Source organism: Heliangelus exortis, chromosome 16, assembly GCF_036169615.1.
Source record: "Heliangelus exortis chromosome 16, bHelExo1.hap1, whole genome shotgun sequence".
Classification (NCBI taxonomy): Eukaryota; Metazoa; Chordata; class Aves; order Apodiformes; family Trochilidae; genus Heliangelus; species Heliangelus exortis.
This window is the reverse complement of record NC_092437.1, coordinates 1,374,482-1,397,356: the sequence shown is the minus strand read 5'-3', so window position 1 is coordinate 1,397,356 and position 22,875 is coordinate 1,374,482. Positions and strand designations below refer to the sequence as shown.

Here is a 22,875-nt window from a genome sequence, read left to right as displayed (position 1 = left end):
GAAACTCAGTGGCCAGCAGGAATACGGAGGCGAACATACCTCTGTACTCGGCTCTGGTGAGGCCACATCTTGAGTACTGTGTTCAGTTCTGGGCCCCTCACTATAAGAGTGACATAGAAGTGCTGGAGTGTGTCCAGAGAAGGGCAATAAAGCTCATGAAGGGCCTGGATCACAAGTCCTGTGAGGAGCTAAGGAGCTGGGGGTGTTTGGTCCAGAGAAGGTGAGAAGAGACCTTAGGGCTCTCTGCAACTGCCTCAGGGGAGGTTGGAGCCAGGAGGGAAACAGACTTTTCTCCTTAGTAAACTGTGATAGGACCAGAGGGAATGGATGTAAGCTGTGCCAAGGGAGGTTTAGGATGGATGTTAGGAAACATTTTTTCACTGAGAGGGTTGTCAAGCACTTGAATGGCCCAGGACAGTGGTGGAGTCACCATCCCCGGAGGCATTTAAAAGGTGTTTGGACCTTAAGGACATGGTTTAGTAGTTAGATTATGGTGTTGGTCAAAGGTTGGACTGGATGATGTTGGAGGTCTCTTCCAACCTAAACATTCTGTGAGTCTGTGGGTAATTCCTCACATATGTAAGCACCTGGTCTTACAGGCAAGATTTTGCAGCACCTTTGAAATTCACTCAGCTTTGCTTCTGCTAGTTAACTAGTTCAAACGCCATAAATATTCAGTCACAGACTTCTGTTTCCTGTGCACGTCTATGTGAGTATGTGCGCATGGGCCCACACAGCATGAACACACGTAAGTCTCACCAACACTGCAGAGCCTCATAAGTGGTTCGTCTACTCACTCAACCTTCACACTCCTCCTTTGAGAAGAGAGCAGAACCAAACCATGCCACACACAAGGGACTGAACAAAAAACTACTCCCATCCCCCAAAGCAGCCCCTGACTCAGGTCTCATCAGTAAAAGTCTGCACAACCACTGAGCTTCGTTGCTCCTCTCAGAAGACTGCAGGGAGCACACTGTTGCACAAAGGGACTTCTGAAAGTCTGAAGCCCTCAAAGCCCCTGGGCCTGCACATCAGGCTCAGATTACCAAGTCTAAAACAGGTTCAGCAATGACAAGAGGCCTTGGCTACCACTGTACAAGGCCAAGGAGCTGCACAGCCTCCCAGGGATATTTCCAGAGACAAACAGGACTCTACTGGTACTCCCAGCACCCACTCTGCAGTACAATCCCCTCCATCCTTCCATCTTGTCTCCTCAAGTAGACTCCAACCCTACCTCTTCAGGCCCAGAGTCTGCAATGCACTGCTATGGCTACAAGCTCGTGCTTTCTCATTTTCTTTGTACCATTGCTGCAGCACTCCTGTCTCCTCCTTTCAGTCCTTCATCCTTGCCTCTTTCTCCATTTCTGGCATTTTCATTGCACACCAAGAGGCAGACCAAACCATTTTAAACTCCAGGCACCCCCCTTGATACACAAGATCTCTTGGTGCACCAGCCTGGCCTGGAACTGATAGTTCAGTAGCTTTATGTGAGGTAGATGCACCACCTGCTGTCTGCTCTGAAGCAAGTTACCAGTGTTTCCCGGAACACCGTTAAATTGATCATTATTAACATAAGCTTCCTTCTTCAGAACCATTTTTTTGCCAGACATACTTTTGATTGAAATAATCAAGACTCATATCTGAAAACTAAGGAGCTAGATAACAGAGGCAATATCTAGCCAAAATGGTTCAGATTCTTCAACAGAATACAAGAATTTTAAAGCCTAGCTCCTCTCAGGAGAATGATCACACTGTTAACCCTATGGGGGCTCCTAGAACCTTTATTAATACCACTCCTAGAAATACACCTTATTTGTAGTGCAGTCCAGTGCTGCTGCAGGGCAAAACCATCTTTATTTATGGTGGTTTATTTAACCACCAGCAGATAACCCCTGACCTAGCTTTCACACACTGTCCCTTCACAAGATGTTTTGTTTCTGCAGTAGGGGCTACCACCTCCTTATACCCCTCTGTTACCAGTACCACCACCCACTTCCTAACACCCTACATACCCAGTTCAGCCTTTTGCATGAGTATCTGCATGAGACTCCAGTGAATATCCCCAAGAAAAGAGGTATACAGCACCAGCACAAACCACTATGCGTTGAACTGTCTGGACTTGTAGGTGAACATGAAGAGCCCACCAGAGATGAGCAGTACCACCACCACCATTACCACCCTCTAGATGAGAGCAAATACAAAGTCACTACAGGGCTCCTGAAGCTGAGCAGAGAAAGACACCTACTCTCTTTTAGATTCAAGCACATAACTGCATTCTTCCTCTTCTTACACATTTATTATACATGTACTCCCTATTTCCCTGGATCTGACTTTCTCCCTCCCTGAAGCATTATGTGAGACTCTTACCACTTCCACCAGCTTGAAAAGCAGTGAAAGAAGAAGGATGAAGAGAATGGCAGAGGATTTGGTCATTGTGTAGCTGAAAGGACCAAAATACCCTGTTAGTTTCCTGCAAGGTAGTCCTTCCCAGCCAAGTACTATTAGGAAGCAGATCAATCATTTCTACATGGCTGCCAGCAAGCTATCAAAGACCCTGCATGCCAGTCCCACCAAGGTTAAGAAACACCCCCTTGAGAAACTGACTCTACCAAAGCACTTTCTTAGCCCCACCAGATGGCTCCCAGGGAAGGTGGTGTTTGTACTTACAGGGAGACAGTGACATACAGGAAGCTCCAGTGCAATATCCAAGGAACATGACAAAGCTACAGAATAAAAACAAAAAACCCAAACAACCCAACCCCCCACACACACACAAAAAAACCCCCGAACAACCAAAACCAATACCTAACAAAAAAAAAACAACCAACCAACCAAACAAACAAACAAACAAAAACCAACAAGAAACCCTTAACTGCCTTTCACTACATTAGAAGAAAGCAGCCCACAAACATCTATTGACAATGTAGACAGCTGACCAGACCCAAAAAAACCCTAAACATTTTCCTTAGGGTAACTCTTCAGTGCCAACATTGCTCAGACATCCTTCACTCCTTATGTTTCTGTCCCGTTCCCTGTAAATTAAATTGTCTTGCAACAATCCGCAGCACACACTCAATCCCGGTGCAGCTCTTTACAGTCTTGTTCCCTTTGTGTATAGGCTATCACAGGAACTAGTTCTACTGATCTACTGGCATGCTATGCTGAGGGGTGGTACTGCAACACATGGGGAGAGAGTACTCTTCAAAAAAAACATGGTACATGCTTATGCAAGACATTGCAAACCTTGCCAGGATCTTAGGCCAGATGCTGTTCTGTGTTGGTTCAGTAGCATGAGGACAACTGAACCAACATAATGTACGGCCAAAGAACTGCTTAAGTATCCAGAGCTCTGTGCTCTGAGTAGGAGCTTCACTCCTTGGTCTCAGCTACAGTAGTTTTTGCGTCATGTGTGACGAGCTTCTATGATAAAGACCAAATTCTAACCAAAGAAAACTCCGGAAATTACATAGTAGCTTGAAACGAACATTAAAAACAATAACTTGAAGAGTCAATTTGTGGAGACCAAGGATTCTCATAGTTAGGTCCCGATGCGTCCGAGGCTCCTTCAGAAACTTAAGTGCGGAGCGGCCCCTACACCCCAGCCGGTGTCCGCACTGCCCCATCAAGGCAGCGCAGCCGAACCGGGACTGACGCCGCTGCTCACACTGCAACCTCTGAGACAGAGCCGGCGGGAGCGCAGCTGCCCCCAGGGGCCAACCCGGGCCCCTGCGGCTCCAACGAAGCCCGAAAAGGGCTCCGGAACGGCACGCCGCCCTGCCATGCCCCGCCCGCCCTACCTGCGGCGCCGCCCGACGGATGCAGTCGGGCCAGGAGAGCGCGGCCCGCGGCCGCACAGAGCAGCAGCTCGCCAGGACGCGGGCGAGAGCCGAGGCCGAAGATGAGGAGGAGGTGCAGGAGGCTGGCCAGCAGCGGGAAGGGGAAGCACTGCGGGACCGACAGCCGCCATCACTACCGCCCCGCCCCTTCATCTGCCACTTGTAGGTGATGCAGATGGAGAAGCCGTAGTAGAGCAGAACCACCCGCCCCTCCCCGCCACGAGTCCCAGGCCGCCGCCGCGTCGGGACAGTGGGGCGGCTTTGGGGGTCCGCGCCGGAAGGACGGGCGGTACCGGTGAAGGAGCGGCTTGCGAGCGGAGCGGTGACGGCTCGGCGGAACGGGCCCCGTTCGGAAGGAGGCGGCAGCCGGAGCAGCGTCACGGTCGTGTTGAGCTCGTACAAAAGTCGCGCGTCGCGGGCAGCCCCGCCCCCTCCCCGCGGCCCCGCCCCCCCGCGCGAGAGGCCGGGCGGGAGGCGCGCGCCACCGCCCCGCGGCCCCCTCAGCCGTAGTGGTAGACGAAGTCGTAGCTGCTCGGCTCCTTGGGGATGGGCGGCGGCGCCTCGGGGATCTGGATGTTCTCCAGGTCCAGCAGCCTCAGCTTCATCTCCATGCTGAGCAGCGTGTCCAGGTCGCTTTTAGTCAGCTCGCTGGACATGTCCTTCCCCAAGAGAGCATTGAGACCATCTATCCAGATACAGTACTGTGGAGAAGAAAGGTAATTCATAACTCCAGCATGAACAACAGGTTATGTTGAATCTTTTTATCCATGCAACAACTATGAGATCCTCCTGAACAGCTTTAACAAAGGAAAAATGGGAGGGAGTGAACCTACGGGGGAAAAATCCCAACCCCAAAACAGCGCACATGAAAATTTCTAAAGGCAGTTAAGAGGCCATGACCCCATGACGCCAGGAGAGGGCCAAGTTTCTACTGTGGCATAACAACAGAAAAAATGAAGCTCTTTTAGGCATCAGTGTCTACAGAATGGGAAAAAGGGGACCACTGCCTGCAGAGGAGAAAAGAGAGTAGACTAAGGGAAATTTTAAGAATCACAATAAGCATTGACACCATTTTCCAAGAATTAGCCTGGTGGGAGTCACTGCTCAAGCCTTTAATGAGAAGCAACTGATCTTTCTTAGTCTCTGAAGTTAATTGCTTTGTATTTTACTGCTTAACAGCTATATTTCTTACCTCATATTTATTAGGTGCAATGAAATTCAAGGTCTCATCAGGATCGTATAATATCGAGAAGGCCAATTCTAAAACTTCCTGAACGGAAAAGAATCTTTCACTCATCAACTGAACAAAAACATCATAGCACACACCTTCTGCTTGCTAACCCCACAAGAGAAGCTGTCTCACAGCAGCCCGATGCACTTTCCCATACCAGTCTTTGAGCAGCTCTGGGCAGCCTGTAGCATGACCAGACCATGCTCACGGCACCAAGCAACCACAATGAATATTAGAAAAAGTCCCAGGGGTGAGATGGGCTTCGTAAAATATACACTTGCAGTGTGGAAGACCATTTCCTCCTGCTGTTTGCTCTCACAGTCTTCAACTCTAACACTGGATATTAATCAAAAGCAGAAAGGAAGCACTTACCTTGTTCTGTTTCAGTGCACTTTTCTCCTTCATGTGTGGACAATCCTTCCCTGTGACAATGGCTTTGATGTCTGCAACTGGAACTAATAATGAAATTGTAAAGCAAACGAGAAATCTAACCATGAAAAGACAGAACTTTGTTTTGTCTTTGCAACTGAGCATTATTCCTGTTTTTGTAGCTCATTACTGTAGTTTTCCAAAACACATTACCAGCAATATATCCCTGCAGTTGGTGGCTGTAAAAAATGCCAAGAAATTCCAAGACCCAAAGGATTTTGTCAAGGACTGAAAGTTGATGTCACTTCAGTCACGTTTCCACCACAGCTCTTTTGCTTTCATCTCTAGGACTGTACTCATAAATGTAAATGTCTCTAGAGAACAAAGCACAGAAGAATGCAGAGTGCTCAAAGCAGTAATCAGGATTTACTTTTTTCCTGTAGAGATTCAAAGGTCACTTCCCCCTGGGCATTATCTTCCAGATCTCCATAGTGTAGCACCTTGTGATTCAGAGCCAGGCGACAATACCAAAATCTTTCTGGAACACACATCAAGTAGAGTAAGATGAGTAAGATTATTCACTTTAGGTCCTACAGCCACTGTTTTACAGTCTCTGAACCCAATCCTTCTAATCCCCTAGTTCCTCAGCACTGCTTCTTGTTTATGAGGTCATGGCTACATTCTTAGAAACACGTATCTGCTCCATCCAAACTACTGCCTGGTATAGATAGACCAGGTAACTAGCTTTCCTTTCTGGGAACAAGCCAGCTATCAGATCAATACATAAAATTTTATTTGCCTACAGTTCTTCACATGGAAAACCCACACAAGATGATGTTACCTTACCTTGTCTTCTGCGATTTCCAATTTTTCGGAAGCTACTTCCCTCACAAAGCCTGTTCAGGCGCTGTTGCTTTATCAGCTCCAAAATTTCAGGTTGGATTTTCTCTCTCAACTCTCTGGCAATAAAATATGGAAGAGTTAACCAGAAAATTGAGGTAATGGCAAGCACAAAAGGCAATTGTTTTTGTTTGGCACTTACACAATAGGTGGTGACTGGAAATCATCTTGGCTCATTCTCTCAGACTGGCGCAGTCGCAGAATTTCAGAATAGCTCAGGCTGCGCAGTTTGCTCTTGAACTGGTCCAAGGAATTGGGTTTAGAGGGGAGAGCCCGTGTGATCTGTTCCCTCACAACCTGCATAACCTAAACAGGTTGGGCAGGGAGAAAAGCAAGTCACATTCTTGCTGCTTAATGAAGAGAACTAGGGCACAGATCAGTGGAAGCAAAGAACTGACATGGAACAAACAGGGCCAGGGGTGTCAACGTACTAGTGACTTTGTAGATTCAAAAAACCAAAAGATTACCTTGGGTCATACCAAATAAAAGTTGGATCATCCTCCATTTCTGCCAATGTCACCGCTCTCTCATACCTTCTTGTGCCCTACTCTTTAACCAAGTGTAAAGGCTGGCTGAACACATGCTGTTCTGCAAAAGATTCTACAAAAATACCTCATCTCCACTCTAACCTTATTAAAATCTTCTGCTGTTGCCCTCATTTCTTTCCAGGTCTTGTTCAACAGCTGTATGCAGATGGCAAATAGTTCCTCAAATGCACGGTCATGGGTGAAAAACATGGGGTGATAGTCATTTCGGCCTTCATTGGCTTCAGGAAGAAAGAAAACCACAACCATGTGAGCTTATTGCACAAGACCTACTAAGAGCAACTAAAATCCCCTACAGTGACAGAAACATGATGGTGTACAGTAGTACTAACTCAATGAGATTAAGACAGTTCAATGCTTTGTCTCCACATACACAGCCTACACCAGGAATGGCAACTATCCTGACATGAGCTTCTGTGACTCAAGTGTCCTTTTCACACCAGTCCTCCCAAATGACTGCTTGCAGTTGTTTCTCACTTCCCTCTGGCAGAATTTCTTATAGTGGTTAACTGCCTCAGAATGCTGTTTTAAGGCTACCAGAGCTACTAAACTTTTCTGAAGTTCATGATGGTTTCTAGAGCATTATTTTTTTCATATAGCACACTGAAGAAGTTTCAGGAAGTTTAAGCCTTTCACTGTTAGTTTTTCTGGGGAACCAGCGTGCACACAATAATATTTCTTACTTTACTTTGATATTTGTATTATCACTGGGACACTGACACGGCAACTCCAAGCTCTCCCAATCCTTACATGGCAGAAGTGAGATCAAAGTACAGACACTTGTGAATGCTGGTCAGCCTGTAAGCTACTTCCAGAAGCACTAGCCCAGCAACTTGGAAAACTGGGATAATACATAGTACTTACGGAGTTCCCCAACTTGCAGGATCTCGCAAAGCATCCTGGTAAGCTCAATGGCACTGCGCCCAAAGGGACACTCGTGCTTATCTTCTCGACTGCTGTTCTCCAGAACAATCTACAAGAAGAGGATGCAACACACACTAAGAGCTGCTGAAGTGTTGGTGTCTGCAAAAAACAGCAACTTCACTTACCCTGATATAGGTATCCTGATGGAATTTTGCCAAGTAGAGCATGTTGTCCAGTGCCAGCATCCCTGGAGGAGTCTGAGTAAAATCCATGGCTGGATTGATGTGATTCTGGGAGAAGAGTGTGTAGAAAGAACCCAAACAAATTAGCTCAAAAAATAACTTAAACTTCTCTGAATGAATTTTACAACTTCGGGTCCCTCAAACACTCCCTCACATCTATCCAAGAGGTAACCTTGGACACCTGCTAAAAACACTATCTAAACGTTCTAGACAAGAGGCTGATTCCAAATACTTCATAGAATAGGTGCATATGGTAAGTAAATATCTCTAGAGAACATGCCTGGCATTTAACCAGTCAGCTAGTTCGTAACGATCTTCCTTGGGAGTCTAAAACTCATATACAGAAATACGGTAAAGCAAACAGCTATTTCTGTTCCTTATATCCTCGCCACTGTGATGGGATTGCTTAGATTCCGTTTACATGCTTTACAATCAGCAGTCTCTAGATGCATACAGTGAATCCTAGCATCTTGTAGTCCTTGGTGTACATGGCTTTGCGTTTTTCTGTTCCACTGCCAGGGACGGTGTTGCTGTCAGACTCTGCATCAAATGCAATTCTTCTCAACTCAAATATGATGTCTCTCTGTGCCTGAAGGGCAAAAGACAGAGAAATGGTAAAATGTGATCAACGTTTTGGGGCAGTATTTTCATAAAATGCACAGTCCCAGTTCTCTCTCTCGAGCTCACACAGTGAATACAGAGATGCAAAAGGTTATTACCACTATGTAAGAAGAGGCAATACATTTCAAAACGGCAAATTTCAGTCAGTTGGGTAACACAAATGGGTAATGTAAAACGTTTGTTTGGATTTTCCTTTAATTGCCCCACATTTAATTGTAGCTAATTCCTGGGCATTCAGATAATGCTAAGGAATGCATCTAGTGACTGAGTAACAACTTAAAAATGCTCAGCTTCCTTGTATACTGCAAGAAAATGGATAAAATTATGTGACCTCCATATGGGTGGAGTAATCATTTTGACAGCTGGCATCACACTCGTCAGGAAAGGAATTTATGGCTCCTAGTAACCACTTACATCTCTAAAGTTCCCATAGCAGGATAGTATTGAGTGTACCCTAATCTAAAGGACTACATTGTGAAGGGTGGTCTTGAAACTTTATGCACCATCTATTGCAAATTCTGCGGAGCTAAGAAGCTCAGGAGTAAGGCCCCATGTACATCCTGTTCTATCAGATCTTACTCAGCTGTAATAGTGACCTGATCATTAGGATCCATCTTGGTCATCATCCTCTCTTCCAGGAGATTAAAGGTCAGAACCTGTAGCACGTACAGCTGATGTGCCATTTCTGTTTTAATTGGGCGGTTTCCTCTGATCACATGCTGCAAAATAAAGGACAGGATAGAAATGAAAAGGATACAAGTGAAAACTGAGGCATTAGCTGTCAGCATTTGCCAGGCTGCATATACATCTCTGTATATGAAGATTCAGCTGTTGAACCTCCATATTCCATGAGAAGCATAATGATAATTCTTTGTAACAGCACACTGATAACTCCCTTTTGAACAAGTGGCTCCAAATTCACCTCCGAAAGAGTCACTTTCAGGAAAGTGCTTTGAGGGCAGCAGAATTTTTCTCTGCATAAGTGAAACCTCTATTGAGAGAATATTAGGAAACACTCTTGTCATTCCAGACATACTTACATTTAAGATTATAGACCTCAGGTGCTTCTGGGCAAATGCATTAGCCATTTCCTGTTGTGGAATTCAGAGATGGAATAACATGAGTGAAATATAAACAGAAAGCCCGCATTGTGCAGAAAAGTGAGAAAGAAGGAAGCCTATGAACTGAAGATAGCACTGGCACACAAGAAAGTGCATTTACTACAAACTGTAAATCTAGCATGTCAATTTCAGCCCAAAACAAGCATCTATTTGGGATATGAGGGTCATCTTTATGTGGCACAACTCACAGAGGGCTCCCCTACAAAACATCGTTAATACAAAGAAAGGCACTAGTGTTGTCAAAGAACAGAAGGAAATTTAGCTTAACATTGGATATCTAATGATACTTCAATATCCAAACATACAGGGTGCATACTGTGGGTTGCCCAGAAAAATCTGTCATCTACAAAAGTTTCCTTCAGTTAGCATTTCACAACTTTCTATACTTAGGCATACAATCAAGATAAGAAGGGCTAGAGGATGTAGTTTTCAGGTCTCCTCCCTCCAAAATTCACATTTCCTTTTTCTTAATTCCTAGAGAGATATTTAGAAATTGTCAGTTTAAAGACAATTTGCAGAAGCACTTCAGTTTACAAAACCAAAGCATAAACAATTTTCATGCTTAAAGGAAAGCTTCCAGTTTTCCCCTTCAGTGCATGGCTTCTTTCCCCAGATGAGCATTTCCCAACCATCACGTTATGATGACAGTCACAGCAGATGCCACTATCTGCTGCAAGCCTTCAGATCCAGGACCAATTACACATGCACCTGCAAAAATTTAACCTGTTCTTTCCTAGTATACTGTGAAGACATACTTTAAAAATACCAGCAGTCTCATTACACCTGCTAGGAAAGTGGTTTATATCATAAAATCATAGAAAGGGACCTTGAAAGATCATCAAGTCCAACCCTGCCAGAGCAGGGTCACCAATAGCAGGTCACACAGGAACACATCCAGGTGGGCTTTGAATGTCTCCAGGGAAGGAAACTTCACAACCTCCCTGGGCAGCCTGTGCTGTGCTCTGTCACCCTCACAGTGAAAAAAATTCTTTCTTGTATTTATATGGAACCACCTATGCTCCAGTTTATAACTGTTGCCCCCTGTCCTATTGTTTGTCACCCCTAAGAAAAGTTTGACTCCATTCTCCTGGCACTCACCCCTTACATATTTATAACCATTGATGAGGTCACCCCTCATTCTCCTCTTCTCCAAGGTGAAGAGAGCCAGCTCCCTCAGCCTTTCCTCATAAGGAAGATGTTCCACTCCATCATCTTGGTCACTCTGCGCTGGACTCTTTCAAGCACTTCCTGGTCCTTCTTGAACTGAGGGCCCCAGAACTGGACACAATATTCCATATGCCGCTTCATTACAGCAGAGTAAAGGGGGAGGAGAACCTCTCTTGACCTACTAGCCACCCCCCTTCTAATTCACCCCCAGCATGCCATTGGCCTTCTTGGCCACAAGGGCACATTGCTGGCTCATGGTCATCCTTCCATCCACCAGCACTCCCAGGTCCTTTTCACCTATGCTGCTATACTGTCCAACGGCTCAGTCCCCAACCTATAAACTGGTACCTGATATAAATACTAATGTCAAGATGGAATATTATCAGAAGTTTGCTGTTACAAGCAAAATCTTTGGGTAAGAAAAATCTGTCAGGCAATACATCATTTGGAAGAACTCCAGGAGAACCATGAGTCCAAGATCTCTTCACATTCCTGTGTGGTGCAGATTAAGAACTGGAAGCAGATGTGCAGTCTTAGATAACTGCATTCAAATCAGCTGTACACTCTGAGCAATCCAAAACTGTTCCAACTTCTCATATCAACCCTGCTCTTGACAGACTTTACAAGGAGTCTGGCAAAATGCATGTATTATCCTCATTTCAAGTCCTTGTTATCACTTTTTGCTCTAGACAGAAACCTCAAAAAAACCCAGAAAATTATATACTGACTGATAGTCACACCATAATGGCTGCAAGTTCAGCAGCACTCATGTTACAACCAAAATGAGTCAGCACTTGAGTGGAAGGTATCAAAAGAGCAACAAGATGAAGTAGGAAGTGGTTTCAGACATAACACACTGCCCTCTGAGTCAGTATTTATACTATGATTTGTGAGATGTAGTACTGAGAATAGAACAAGGCCTGCTGTTAGGATTTGTTCCTGCATGCAACACAAAGAATCCTTACTCTGAGGGAATTAAATCGTACATGGGATGAAGTAGCAGGTGACTAAAGCAGATAACAGTGTGAAGGACAAACACAATTAAACAATTCTAAATAGCATTGTAAGAAGCATGAGCATGCACATAGCCTAACCACTGCTAAGGGATCTATGTTCTACTGCAAGTCCAATAACACCCACTTTGCGGCTTGATGGGGTCATAGAATCACAGAATCATTGATCTTGGAAGAGATGTCTTGAGATCAACTAGTCAAGTTCCCCTGGTTCAAGCAACTTCAGACAGAGCAGGATGCACAGAACCGTGTCCAGTCAGGTTTTTAACACCTCCACTGATGGAAACTCCACAAGCTCTCAGTGTAACCTGTTCCTGGGTTTGATCACCCTCTCATTACTTTTTGTTTGGTTTTGTGTGTGCATATATTCAGGTGGAATTTCCCAGGGCTTGAGCTGTGCCCACCTCCTCCTGCCCTGTCAGCAGGCACTACTGAGAAGAGAGGTACTTCCTCTTATTACCTTCCATCAGATACTTATCCATAATGGCAAGACTTCCCTGAGCCTTCTCTTCTCAAGACTGAGCAATTCCAAATCTCTCCACCTCTATTATAAAATATATTTGAGCCCCTTAATAATTTTCATGGCCCCCTGTGGTCATGTGGATGGTGTTTCAAGATGGGAAAAAAGAGAAAGGAGAAGGAGAGGGAGAGAGAAAATGAAAACAGCGAAAGTTCCCTTGGAATTTTGTTCGCTATGAAAATTAATATCTTGGCCAAATTACCAACAGAGGAGTATGTTCTTCCTTCATGTGCTAAGCATATCCATTAATTTTAGAAATTACATAACAGTTATTGAAATAGTTTATGCTCTGAAGGCACTATATTCTTGGCAAAAGTGCATCATTCCCTGTGCCACCAGGACAATCTAAAAAATGCCTGAGAATCTAAAGATGCAGCAGATTCCAAATGATTACTATTAACAAGAGTGGTGATTCACTTGGAGATAACATGGGGCAAAAACATTCTTATAGTAAAATTCCGATAAGGGAGAAGTCACAGATTAGGCAGAATGTAGGCTCTAGCCCCCAACCAGTACTAGAATTCTGTGAATTCACAGACAAACAGCTCTACCTTTCAAAGGATGCAGCTAGATATGAAACTGGCATTTAACACAAGTGAGATTCAGGGCATAAACTCAGACTGTAATTCTCCTGTTTAAGGAGATCCAGACTTCTAAAGAAATTATTCCACTTTTAAAATTGGTTCATAGTGGCCTGTCTTGTGGTATAATTTTCTTTTACAATTATCTTTATCTTGTCTGCACAATAAGTCATTCAAGATTTATCCTACTACTGTTTCTTCTCCCCATCAAGGTCTGTGTATATCCCCAGGAGTCCTCCTGCCCTTCTCCCTAGGCTCATCCCCTACCTGAAGCCTGTATACATCATCTCCGAGTACAAGGAGGCATAACTTGAGAAAAGCTAACATGCCTACAGTTCTGCATGACCAGCCCCCAGGCTTGAGTTACTTACGGTGATGGGCAGGTCTAGTGGGTTAAGCAGCTTGTCCTGCTGGCAGAAAGCAAAAAAAGGCACAAAGAGAAGCAGACAGGATTTAGCTCAGAGTCCAGACATAAGGCACAAACAGGGCACTAGAGAAGAAAGGCTTCACACACAATACAGACATATGCATGTCTTGCATGTAGCTGAGATCCTGGGATTTTCCTCAGAGCAGGACAGGAGTTTCATTTCTCACATATATTGGCAGGAATACCCCCTATGAATTATGAAGGTCCCTTTTTTTGGGAGATGGAGCTGTTCGTTTAGTAAGTGCAAAAAAACCCAAGAACTCTACAGCCTACAACTCCCATAAGGAATTAACTTTCTTAAAAAAAAACAAAAAACCCAAAACAAACAAACCTGCCATGCAGTATGGAGAATTACTTTCTGTCTCAGGGTCTCGCAGATTCCTTTGTGAGCATCTGCTAAACACAGATGTGCTGGTCCAGAACACCTGATTAATGGGATGATACTTTTTCTCCTATGTTGCCACACCGAAACAGCTATGTAGGTTCTTGGCAAGGTCTGATGGTCTGCCTTGCCCAGACAATTTCTGAGCCATAAAGTATTAACCATTATTAAGATTTAAAGTCTTAAGATTTAAAGCAAGAACAAACCTGTCTCTTGTCCTCAGGTGCCTTCAGGAAGAGGGCATTGATCAGGGCTATGGCATACGTCTGAATCTCTTGGTTTGAGCTGCAGAAAAAAAACTGGGAGCATCATAAGAGAACAGACAGCATAGAACTTCACAACTTGATATTTTGCCTGCATTGAAAGAATATTTACTAGAGCTATCTTGAATTTCTACAGACAAGCAAGATTAAGGTAATCTGCAGTCATACCATCCAGCTCTTCATAAGGCCTGCAAAAAGCTGACAAATTTGCCGACTTATAGCCCCATTATTCAGAAGATTGTGCAGACTGCAGCACAGCAGAGCTCAGAGTTCAGCATCACCACAGCTTGTTTCCAGTCCTGAAACTACCTCTGTAAAGCCATTATACTGCAGTCTGTTGTATGGATACAGCTGGAAACTTACATCGAGCAAGTAATTTTTCTCCCCTATTTCAATAGAAGACACCAAACACAAATAGAGCATGCTCTCTTTGTTACGTTGTCCAACCTCAACAGCCCAACCACAGTTTGGTTCCAGAACACAGAACATATTTTTCCAGGACTTTACTTTAAAAAAAAAAAATTGTTAGAAATCCGTAGCACTTTAAAACTAGCATCTTAAAGTGTTTTAAATGTAAAAGAATGTATTTATATATGACCAGGTATTCACAAAATGGATTTAAATCACACCACTGCTGAGTGGATACTCACACTTGCAGATGAGAAATGAGCTGCCCCACAGTGATCTCTTCTGCTATCTTTTGGTACAGAGTCTGACTGTTTAGCACCATGCTTTCTAGAATGGCTAGGGATCGTTGGAGGATGGAGACATCTACCATAGGTTGACTCACATACCCTGCAATCTAAAACCAGATGAACCAGCAGGTCAACAGATGCCCATTCCGAAAGCCCTGTGGTGAGTGAGACAAGCTAAGTGAGACAGGGCTCAGAAAGCTGAGTGCACTGTGCTCTCAATGAGAACTCAGCTTCTACAGGTCATCCTGCTCTTCCTGGAAGCTGCATTAAAGCATGAAAAGAAACAGATCTGCTCACTTCCTTTACCCAAACTCACCTGTTTGATGAAGGTTATTGAGACCATGTCCCAGGAGACAATACCATGGTCCATGAGCTCCAAGAAGGCAGTCAGGGTGAAAGCCAACATCTCACTGTAACTGAAAAAATGAAGAATGGCACTTCAGCAAGCCAAATTAGACCTTTATTTGAGGCCCAGGTGCAGAGCCCTGGAATACAGGAAACTTACTGTGACAGAAGCTTGGTCCCACTCTCCACAAGCCGTGTCAGCACTGTAATCCCTTCCATATTGATGAACTCTGTGGCAAAGGTCACATCTGCTGAAAGTTTAGCCAATTCCTTCATGGCATCCAGCCGGGCTTCCATACTGTGTGACTGGATCCTCTCCATCAGCTGGCGAGCTGCCCTAGACTGGAAGGAAAGAGGAATCACACCAGTTACAGACTAGTCACCTGCAGGATGAGTTCTGCCAGCATCAGCATCCTGTCAGAAGTCCATGGATGGGCAGGGAGACCACAGCAAGGGTAGAGAGATACTAACAATAACAGGATAAGTAACAGCAGTCAGGAAGTTAAGATAGACTGAAAAAACACTGCACTCAGCAGTATTTACAGCCAAGCAGGAGGTAAATAAAATGCTATTTTACATGTAAGAGCAAATGCCTGGTTTTCTTCTTGGTATGTGCAGGTGGATATAGAAATATGGAGTGAGGCCATTAAAGAAATTAAAGAAACATCTCTCATAGATTCAAAGAAAAGCACAAGCTCGTTTTGTGTATTCACATGACATTCTGTAGAATTTCTTAGAGTACTTCTTGTATTCTCTCAACCACCTCTTGCCCAAATGACTTCTTCCTATTCCACTCAATCTCAGCTATGTATCATGACACTTGCCCAAAAAAAGACTTAAGAATTTCAATAAAAAAGAAGCTGGAGCAAGTCTACAGAAGACAGCTGTTGAGGTCACAATAGCAAGAATTCACTGGGAACCCCTCTGAAATTTTTCTCTTATTTTAATTTTTGCATTAACTCACCAATACTGTTGCTTTCTGACTAATACTACTAACCGCACTCACTTTGGAAATGCATTTGTCAGGTGCTTTACAACATGCTAATCTAGAAGATGTAATAAAACTGTACACGGGATTTATTTACAGAAAGTCCTGATAGCAGAGCATCCAAAGGGAAGATACACACCACAACCAGGAGGAAAAACAAAAGTGTTCACCTGATTATGCAGAAAGGCCTGCACCAAAGGTAAGTCCCCTACAGTTTGGGGAGAAGGAGAAAGAAAAGCTGAGAGGCAAGAAACAGCCTGCCATATGAGGATACCAACTGAAAAAAAGGGATGTGAGGAAGCATTTACCGGGGAAACTGCCAGCTGCAGGATAGTTCCATTCTTGATGTCACAACGAGTCTGAAAGAAAACATAAACTTTAAACTGTAGAAAAGTGGGGGGAAAAGAATGCAACTGGAACTACAGTGCAGATTTATGTGCACAAGTAAAGGAGTTCCTATACCACACAACCCTGCTGAGGGTTCAGAATTGAGTCCTCACACCTATGGGCATGCAGAGGGACAAGTGCAAGGCTCCTGTTGAACAAGACCATTCAAGTCTGAGTATTTTTGATAGCAGAGATGCTGGCCCTCAAGGATTAGCAACAGTATTGTTTCATGACACTAGTTCAAGGCATTCTGCAATCTTGCCCAGGACATTGGAATGGGCTGCCCAGGGAGGTAGTGGACTCTTCGTCCCTGGAGACATTTAAAAAGAGACTGGATGTGGCACTCAGTGCCATGGTCTAGTGACTGCAGCGGTAGTTAATCAAGGGTTGGACTCGATGATCTCTGAGGTCCCTTCCAACCCAGCCTATTCTATGATTCTATGATCATCAAATTGCTTCCTCTCACACTGACCTGTTCTGTGATGTACAGCTGAGGACCATCAGCATAGCGCAAGGTGTAGTATTCAGGATTTGTCAACGACCACCTGGCAGAGGAAGAAGGATTCGTAAGCTTTTCCCTCGTCTTTCTTCAGGATCTTGGTTAAGAACAGATCCTTATCTTCCTGATTTAAATCCTGGCCCATTCCATGGCCAAAAGTGGCAGCAGACAGCATGGATCATGCTGGCAGCACACAGACAAGCAGAAAAGACTTTGCACAAGATTCTTCAGGGAGTAAGACTTTCTCTACGTGGATTCAGAGAAGCACTCACCCATCACAGACTTCCTTGATGATGGAGGCAAGAGGCCTTTTCTAGAAAAGAAAGAGAGAGTCCTTAGTAGCCACATTCTTCTCAAAAAGAAAGGAATACAGCCTATTTCTACGCTCTCGCAATTCAGTATCAAGGTAGTGGTGCATTTCCTACCCCATCGGGTTCCCAGGTCTCACCTGATCTATTTCCAGCAGCTGGGCATTGGCACCTGGCCACTCAACAGCTACTTTCACAATGTCTGAAGGTGGTGGCATTGCTCCAGGCTGCTCCAAGTGCTTTTACAACAGCATACACTCCCACACCTGCTAAGAGAAAGGATAGTGAGCACCTCTGAAAACTATTTCAACTGTTACATTGCATCTAACACCAAGCTTCAAAACACTCCCTAAGATCAGCCCCGTGGTTTGCTGGGCCTGCTAGGGACAAACATCCAATACACCAGAGATCAGGGCCTCATACTAAAACAGCACAGTGTAAAATGGTATGCCCAACCTTATCACCTCAGGAATACTTTGAGATCTTGTTGAGATACTCACACAGGAAGGAGAGTCACTCTGATCAACAAAGCCCCAACAGCCACCCACTCTCCATACTGCCAGGTGAGATTACAAGACTAGTAAAACAATAGCTCCCTAGGTTCAGCCACTGTCGGTATGCGAGAGGGGAAACATACTGTCCAGGTAGCCTCCCTCCCATGGGCTGGTGTTTACTGATTACCCAACTAATATTTTTCAGATACCTTGATCCACTCAGGACACCCAAACAGGCTCCTAGGCAGAGTGGCAGCAGCTAGCTTTATTCCATTCTTTTCCTCTAGTATCATAAATGCAAAACATTTATATTCAACACAGAAGAAAAGTTAACTTGGCATTTTCTCTGAAGGTCTACCTTTCACTCCTTTATCTGGCTTAGAGCTTAAGCTTGTGTTCAGGGTTTGGTCCCAGACTGCTGTCAGACATGCTGGTTTGTGCTTCATCTGGTAGTAAGAGGCTGTAAAGAAATGTACTTGTTCAGTTCCTTTTTAACCCTCTCATGGGTGGAGGAAGTACCCCTGTTCTCTCCCACAATGCACCTCGGGAAAAAGTCACCTGGGAGAGAGACAACCCTCCCCATGAGCAGTTCTCAGGAACAAAGGCTTCAAGAAGCCAAAAATGAGATCTGATGGTACACAGTAGTAGCTCAGTCCTTAAGGAACTCCTTCTGAGACTCAGCCTCCAGCATACCCTGAATAAGATGCTAAGCATTCAAAGAACAATTTCCCATCTCCTATTTCTCCTATTGAATTAACCCAATCCCCCTTTCCCAGAACAGACATGGAAACAGGGCAGAGCAGGGAGACTGTTTTATGATTAACATATTTTCCTGACCTTCTTGATCAACTGGAAAAGAGATGCTAAGATACACTAAGACTTTGGAATATTCCTGATGCAAGGCAAGTAAAGAAGAATGAACTTGCCATGCATCAGCAAAGACCAAGGAGCTGCAAAGACACCTTGCCCAGGAAACTAGACAAGGTGACTGTCCTGGAAAAGGGAACTTCTATGAAGGTAGCCAAGTCTACCACAATAGACAAGTATGGCTGTCATGCAGAAGATGCTGACCTAGAGATTCACTGATATTTCATTTCATAATCCTTAAAGGAATACAACAAAGCCATGTCCTGCTCCAAGATTCACTCTGGATAAACATTTTACCACTCTCATCTTGACAACAAACTGGAAAACCTGTCCTTCAGAGAAGGTGCATTAGGTAAAAAAAAAAATCCAGCTTAGGCAACGTGAGGTCACACAAAGGAAGACTACTCACACATTTGTAAATGTTAAATTAGTGTTTTAAAGAAGCCTCGGCAGCCCACAGAGCCAGGCCAACTCACAAACAGAAAGCACTGAGCATAAGCTGTCCTACAGAAACACCATCTCCAAAACCCCTGAGCATGTGCTAACATACCCTGCTTTCTCCACAGATTTTTTATTATCATTTTTCTATTCTCTCACTCCAAGATTGAAACATAAAATTTACTCTTCACTAAGAGAGACATGCTAACTTGCAGCAAATATGTTCTCAAGAGGCATCCAACCCTAAAAGCATACACAGCTGCTGGTGTTATTTTCATACCCATAACAATCAGTAAATCAGACCCTATTCCTTTCTTCAACAATAATCCTGAAGCAATTGGTCTTAATTTGTCCAAAGTAAACTAGAAATTCAGGCAATACAGCATAAGGAACCCAGGATGAGAACAGCACCTTTCCTCATTGCATAAGCACAGCAAAGCCCTGTGATTAACCTAATAAAACTATGTTATCAGTCACCCTCACTTCTTTTGCCTGAAACACACACACACCAAAAAAAAAAAAAAAAAAAAAATTTAGACTTTCAAATCTATTTTGCAGTAATAGCTCAAAACGGGGATAATTCATCAAATAATCTTTAAATACACTATGGAAATTACTAGTGTAAATGCAGTAGCACAGCTCTGTACGTATTCCCTGTGTCCAAACTGCACAATACCTCCAGTCCTGCAAGATTTACATGTTTCCATCCTTTGAGTCTAGAAACAACAAGCAGTTCCCAAATGGCATGTGATTTTTCACTTTTTCACTCACTGCAGCGCAAACTTATGATGGTCTAAACCTGAAAGCCCAAGAGATCTTAGGCAAATAACAAAAGCAAGTGTCATCTCCAATAGTCAGACTGGATTGCAATAATGGAACTGATAATTACTTCTTCCCCAAGTGAACCAAGTCACACCTGGAAACCTGCTAAATCCAGTGTCCAAGGCATAGCAAATGTGTAGTGAAGAGGAAAGGCTCAAACATTACTTCCTTGAGCATTCAGAACCGAATCTGCAACTCTTTAATTAATATACCTATGAATAACTGCCATTTAATTACCATTTCTTCCTTCAGCCTCCTGAAGTACAGTCACAGTCCTTTATTTATACTGATAGTTGCTTCTGCAGAGTACAAGAAAATACAGTACTTTATATGCCAAAACACAGACGCACAGATTGCTGTAGGTAGAAGCCTTTACAAATGTCTAACTTGTCATATCTCCCTTTTAAAGGGAGCATCTTTGCATCATTCAGGGAGCGGAAGTTCACATTTAAAAAAAAAAACATTGATATTACGGGAAATTCTGCAGAAGTCTTGGAATGATCCAGGTTGGAAAAGACTCCTAATAACATCAGCCACAAACCTAACTCTGCCAAGTTCACCACTAAACCACGTCCGTAAGTGCCATATAAATATAAAGTCTTCTGTTACAAAAAAAAAGGTACTGCATAAGTTGACTCATATTTCTTATAAGCACTCTGCAGCTCCCTTGATGTCCTCACCACTGGAAACAGTAACCAACTAAGTAGTATTATACTAATTTCATATCTCAAAAAAGCTTTCAGCTGCATGCAAGTAACTCCCCATGATATGTTAAACTATTTCAGCCCCAAACTTCTTCCATAAATGAATATACAGTCATGACTGAAAGCCATGTTTCCTATTCCAATCCGTATTCAAGGAATGGCACATACTTAGTGAAACAGAGCTTACAGACCATCTCCTTGCACAGCAGCACCATGGAATGGATATCACATGAGCCTACTGAGGAAGAGATTCAGGCATCAAAATTGTTACCTAAGCAAACCCCAGAGAAGCAGGAATGAAAAACTAAAAAATGTAGGAAACTCTTCAAACACATCTCAGTCAAACAACCCTTTGAGGGACTTCTACATGTCAGTGGCTCAGCAGAAGCAGCTTTTCAGAAGAGGACAATGAATACTGGAGTACAAATACAAACGGTACTTCAGGTCAGCCTCTTAACACAAGGTTGCCTGCCAAAAGCATTCTTTGAAAAGATTTCACTGATGTATCTGATGACTGGTCTTGAGAAGAAGCACAGACTACAGTTTTTGCATAACTGTGATTATCAGTCACTTATGGATCTCTCACAGCACATGGTTATCAACAACAGCATGTAAGCAATTCTCAGTTTTAAACAGGGAGACAACAGCCAACCCAAAATACAGCAAAGACTAATTCACTCTGCTTCTACAGAGTGAGTTCCTTCATACAAAGCGGTGTCATATGGATAGATGCAAGGCAGGGAGGATTCAGCAGAACCACTAATAACACACTAGTCAACAGAGTTCTGAGAAGCTGCAAGCTAAAACAACTAGAGTATTTTAAACAGAATTTTCCTATTCACAAACTGAATCTCTTTTTCATTACACACAGAGAACAAACTGTGCTGCACACAGAATGAAAATGAGGAGCACGAAAGAACATTCCATGAAAAAGAAAAGCTTCCTGGTAGAATACCCCAGTCAACAAGCAAACATCCAGTCAGTTCTCAGCAAGTTGCCCAACGGTGGTGCCAACAAACCAAACGCGAGGTGGAAGCTCTGCTAGCAGACTGACTGCGTGCTGAAAGCACAGCTTCCTTGACCAAGCAGCCTGAGGGTAGAAGGTAGAAGAGTTCAACCTCAGGGATACATACAGTTTTCTGTGTTACCTCATATAGCAATCAAAGAAAAACACTTGAGACACCATAAAACCAGGTGGCTCGGATTCTGTCTCTGGAATCCTACATTCCTGCAAAAGCCTTCCATAGCTGCTCTTTGGCAGTAAAATACTAAGCCTGGCACTGAACTAGGACCCTGAGCATTGCAAGAGAGCTGGGGAGAGGCTACCTCTCAGCGAAGACAGAAACCGACAGCCACAGCCAAGAGGAGAAAACTACCTTTTTTTTATTTTTATATAGTCCAGTGAGCTGGAAGCAGACAGCACCTCCCAAAGCTTGGGCCAAAACTCAATGAAAGACGATAAGCAGTTTTCCCCTGAGGACGCGCTGCCGCTCGGTGCCCCAGGGGAGCTCCCAGGGGAGCGTCGATCCGCGCCTTCCCCGAACGGCTTCACGGCCCCTCCTCCCCGGTCTCATACGCGCGAGTCGGCGCGGCGGGCCACGCGCGCACCGGAAGGCGCAGGTCCAGCACTCGTAGCTCAACGGGAGCTCCGGAGGCGGGGGCGGGAACAGGGAGGACCAGACGTCCCACGGCCGAAGCCCCTAGGCCGGAGCCTGTCGGCAGGGCGGGCCACCGGGGAGAAGGACCGCAGGCACGGCGCCGCAGTAGGCCCTGGAAGGCGGCACCGGCACAGGGCCCGCCAACCCCGCGGCCGCCGGCGTCACCACCCGGCTCAACGCGGAACCCGCGCCCGCCCCCGCACCGCTCTGCGCTCACCCGGCCCCGCCGCAGCTTCGTGCTCCGGCCGCCCGGCAGCTCCGTCGGCCCCGCCAAGGCGCGGCTAGCCATTGGCCTCGCCAGCTGTCACTCAGCCGCCTCGCCGCCGATTGGCTGCGGCACACGCGTCACGAGCCAGCAGTGCGTCGCCATGGAGACCGCTGCCAGCTGGCACCACCCCGCCCCCGCGCGCAACGAACCCGCCCGCGCGGGGCACGCGCTGAGCCCGCCGGTCCCGTCAGCCCTCGCGCGTGACGACCCCTTCGGCAGCCTCAATGAGCGGCGTTAACCGAGCTCTCGGGGCCGCCACGCGAGCGCTCACGCCACTTCCTCGTGCTAACGGGTGCCCCGGACTCGGGACCCGCGCTCCA

General features: G+C 44.9%; 1 protein-coding gene across 6 annotated transcripts; it reads right to left on the bottom strand.

Annotated features, from left to right (window-relative positions):
• Positions 1–4,208: 4,208 nt before the first annotated feature.
• ELMO2 (engulfment and cell motility 2) lies at positions 4,209–22,646 on the bottom strand. 6 transcript variants are annotated; one of them, XM_071759729.1, is made up of 22 exons: positions 22,505–22,646; positions 17,445–17,570; positions 17,269–17,309; positions 16,970–17,042; positions 16,419–16,469; positions 15,283–15,464; positions 15,094–15,193; positions 14,733–14,884; positions 14,026–14,104; positions 13,382–13,417; positions 9,649–9,699; positions 9,205–9,327; positions 8,442–8,576; positions 7,931–8,035; positions 7,746–7,854; positions 6,966–7,102; positions 6,479–6,642; positions 6,283–6,395; positions 5,867–5,974; positions 5,440–5,522; positions 5,029–5,106; positions 4,209–4,537 (listed from the first exon to the last, which is right to left on the bottom strand). In XM_071759729.1, exons 2-22 carry the CDS (start codon positions 17,520–17,522, stop codon positions 4,337–4,339), a joined length of 2,199 nt encoding a protein of 732 aa, XP_071615830.1. In that variant the 5' UTR covers positions 17,523–17,570; positions 22,505–22,646; the 3' UTR covers positions 4,209–4,336. The 6 variants fall into 6 exon arrangements, with proteins under 6 accessions (XP_071615830.1, XP_071615832.1, XP_071615831.1 ...); XM_071759731.1 differs by having other exon boundaries at positions 17,445–17,573; positions 22,505–22,595; XM_071759730.1 differs by lacking the exon at positions 22,505–22,646 and adding an exon at positions 18,157–18,264.
• Between the last annotated feature and the right edge of the window lie 229 nt (positions 22,647–22,875).

What these genes read in the sequence shown, in the direction of transcription:
- ELMO2 (XM_071759729.1), bottom strand. Translation starts at nt 17,522, where the DNA reads ATGCCACCACCTTCAGACATTGTGAAAGTAGCTGTTGAGTGGCCAGGT. An exon ending in CTCATTTCTCATCTGCAAGT is followed by an intron (nt 14,105 to 14,732) that starts GTGAGTATCCAC and finishes TTTTTTCTGCAG; the next exon opens with CTCAAACCAAGAGATTCAGA. An exon ending in CCTGCAAGTTGGGGAACTCC is followed by an intron (nt 7,103 to 7,745) that starts GTAAGTACTATG and finishes TTCTTCCTGAAG; the next exon opens with CCAATGAAGGCCGAAATGAC.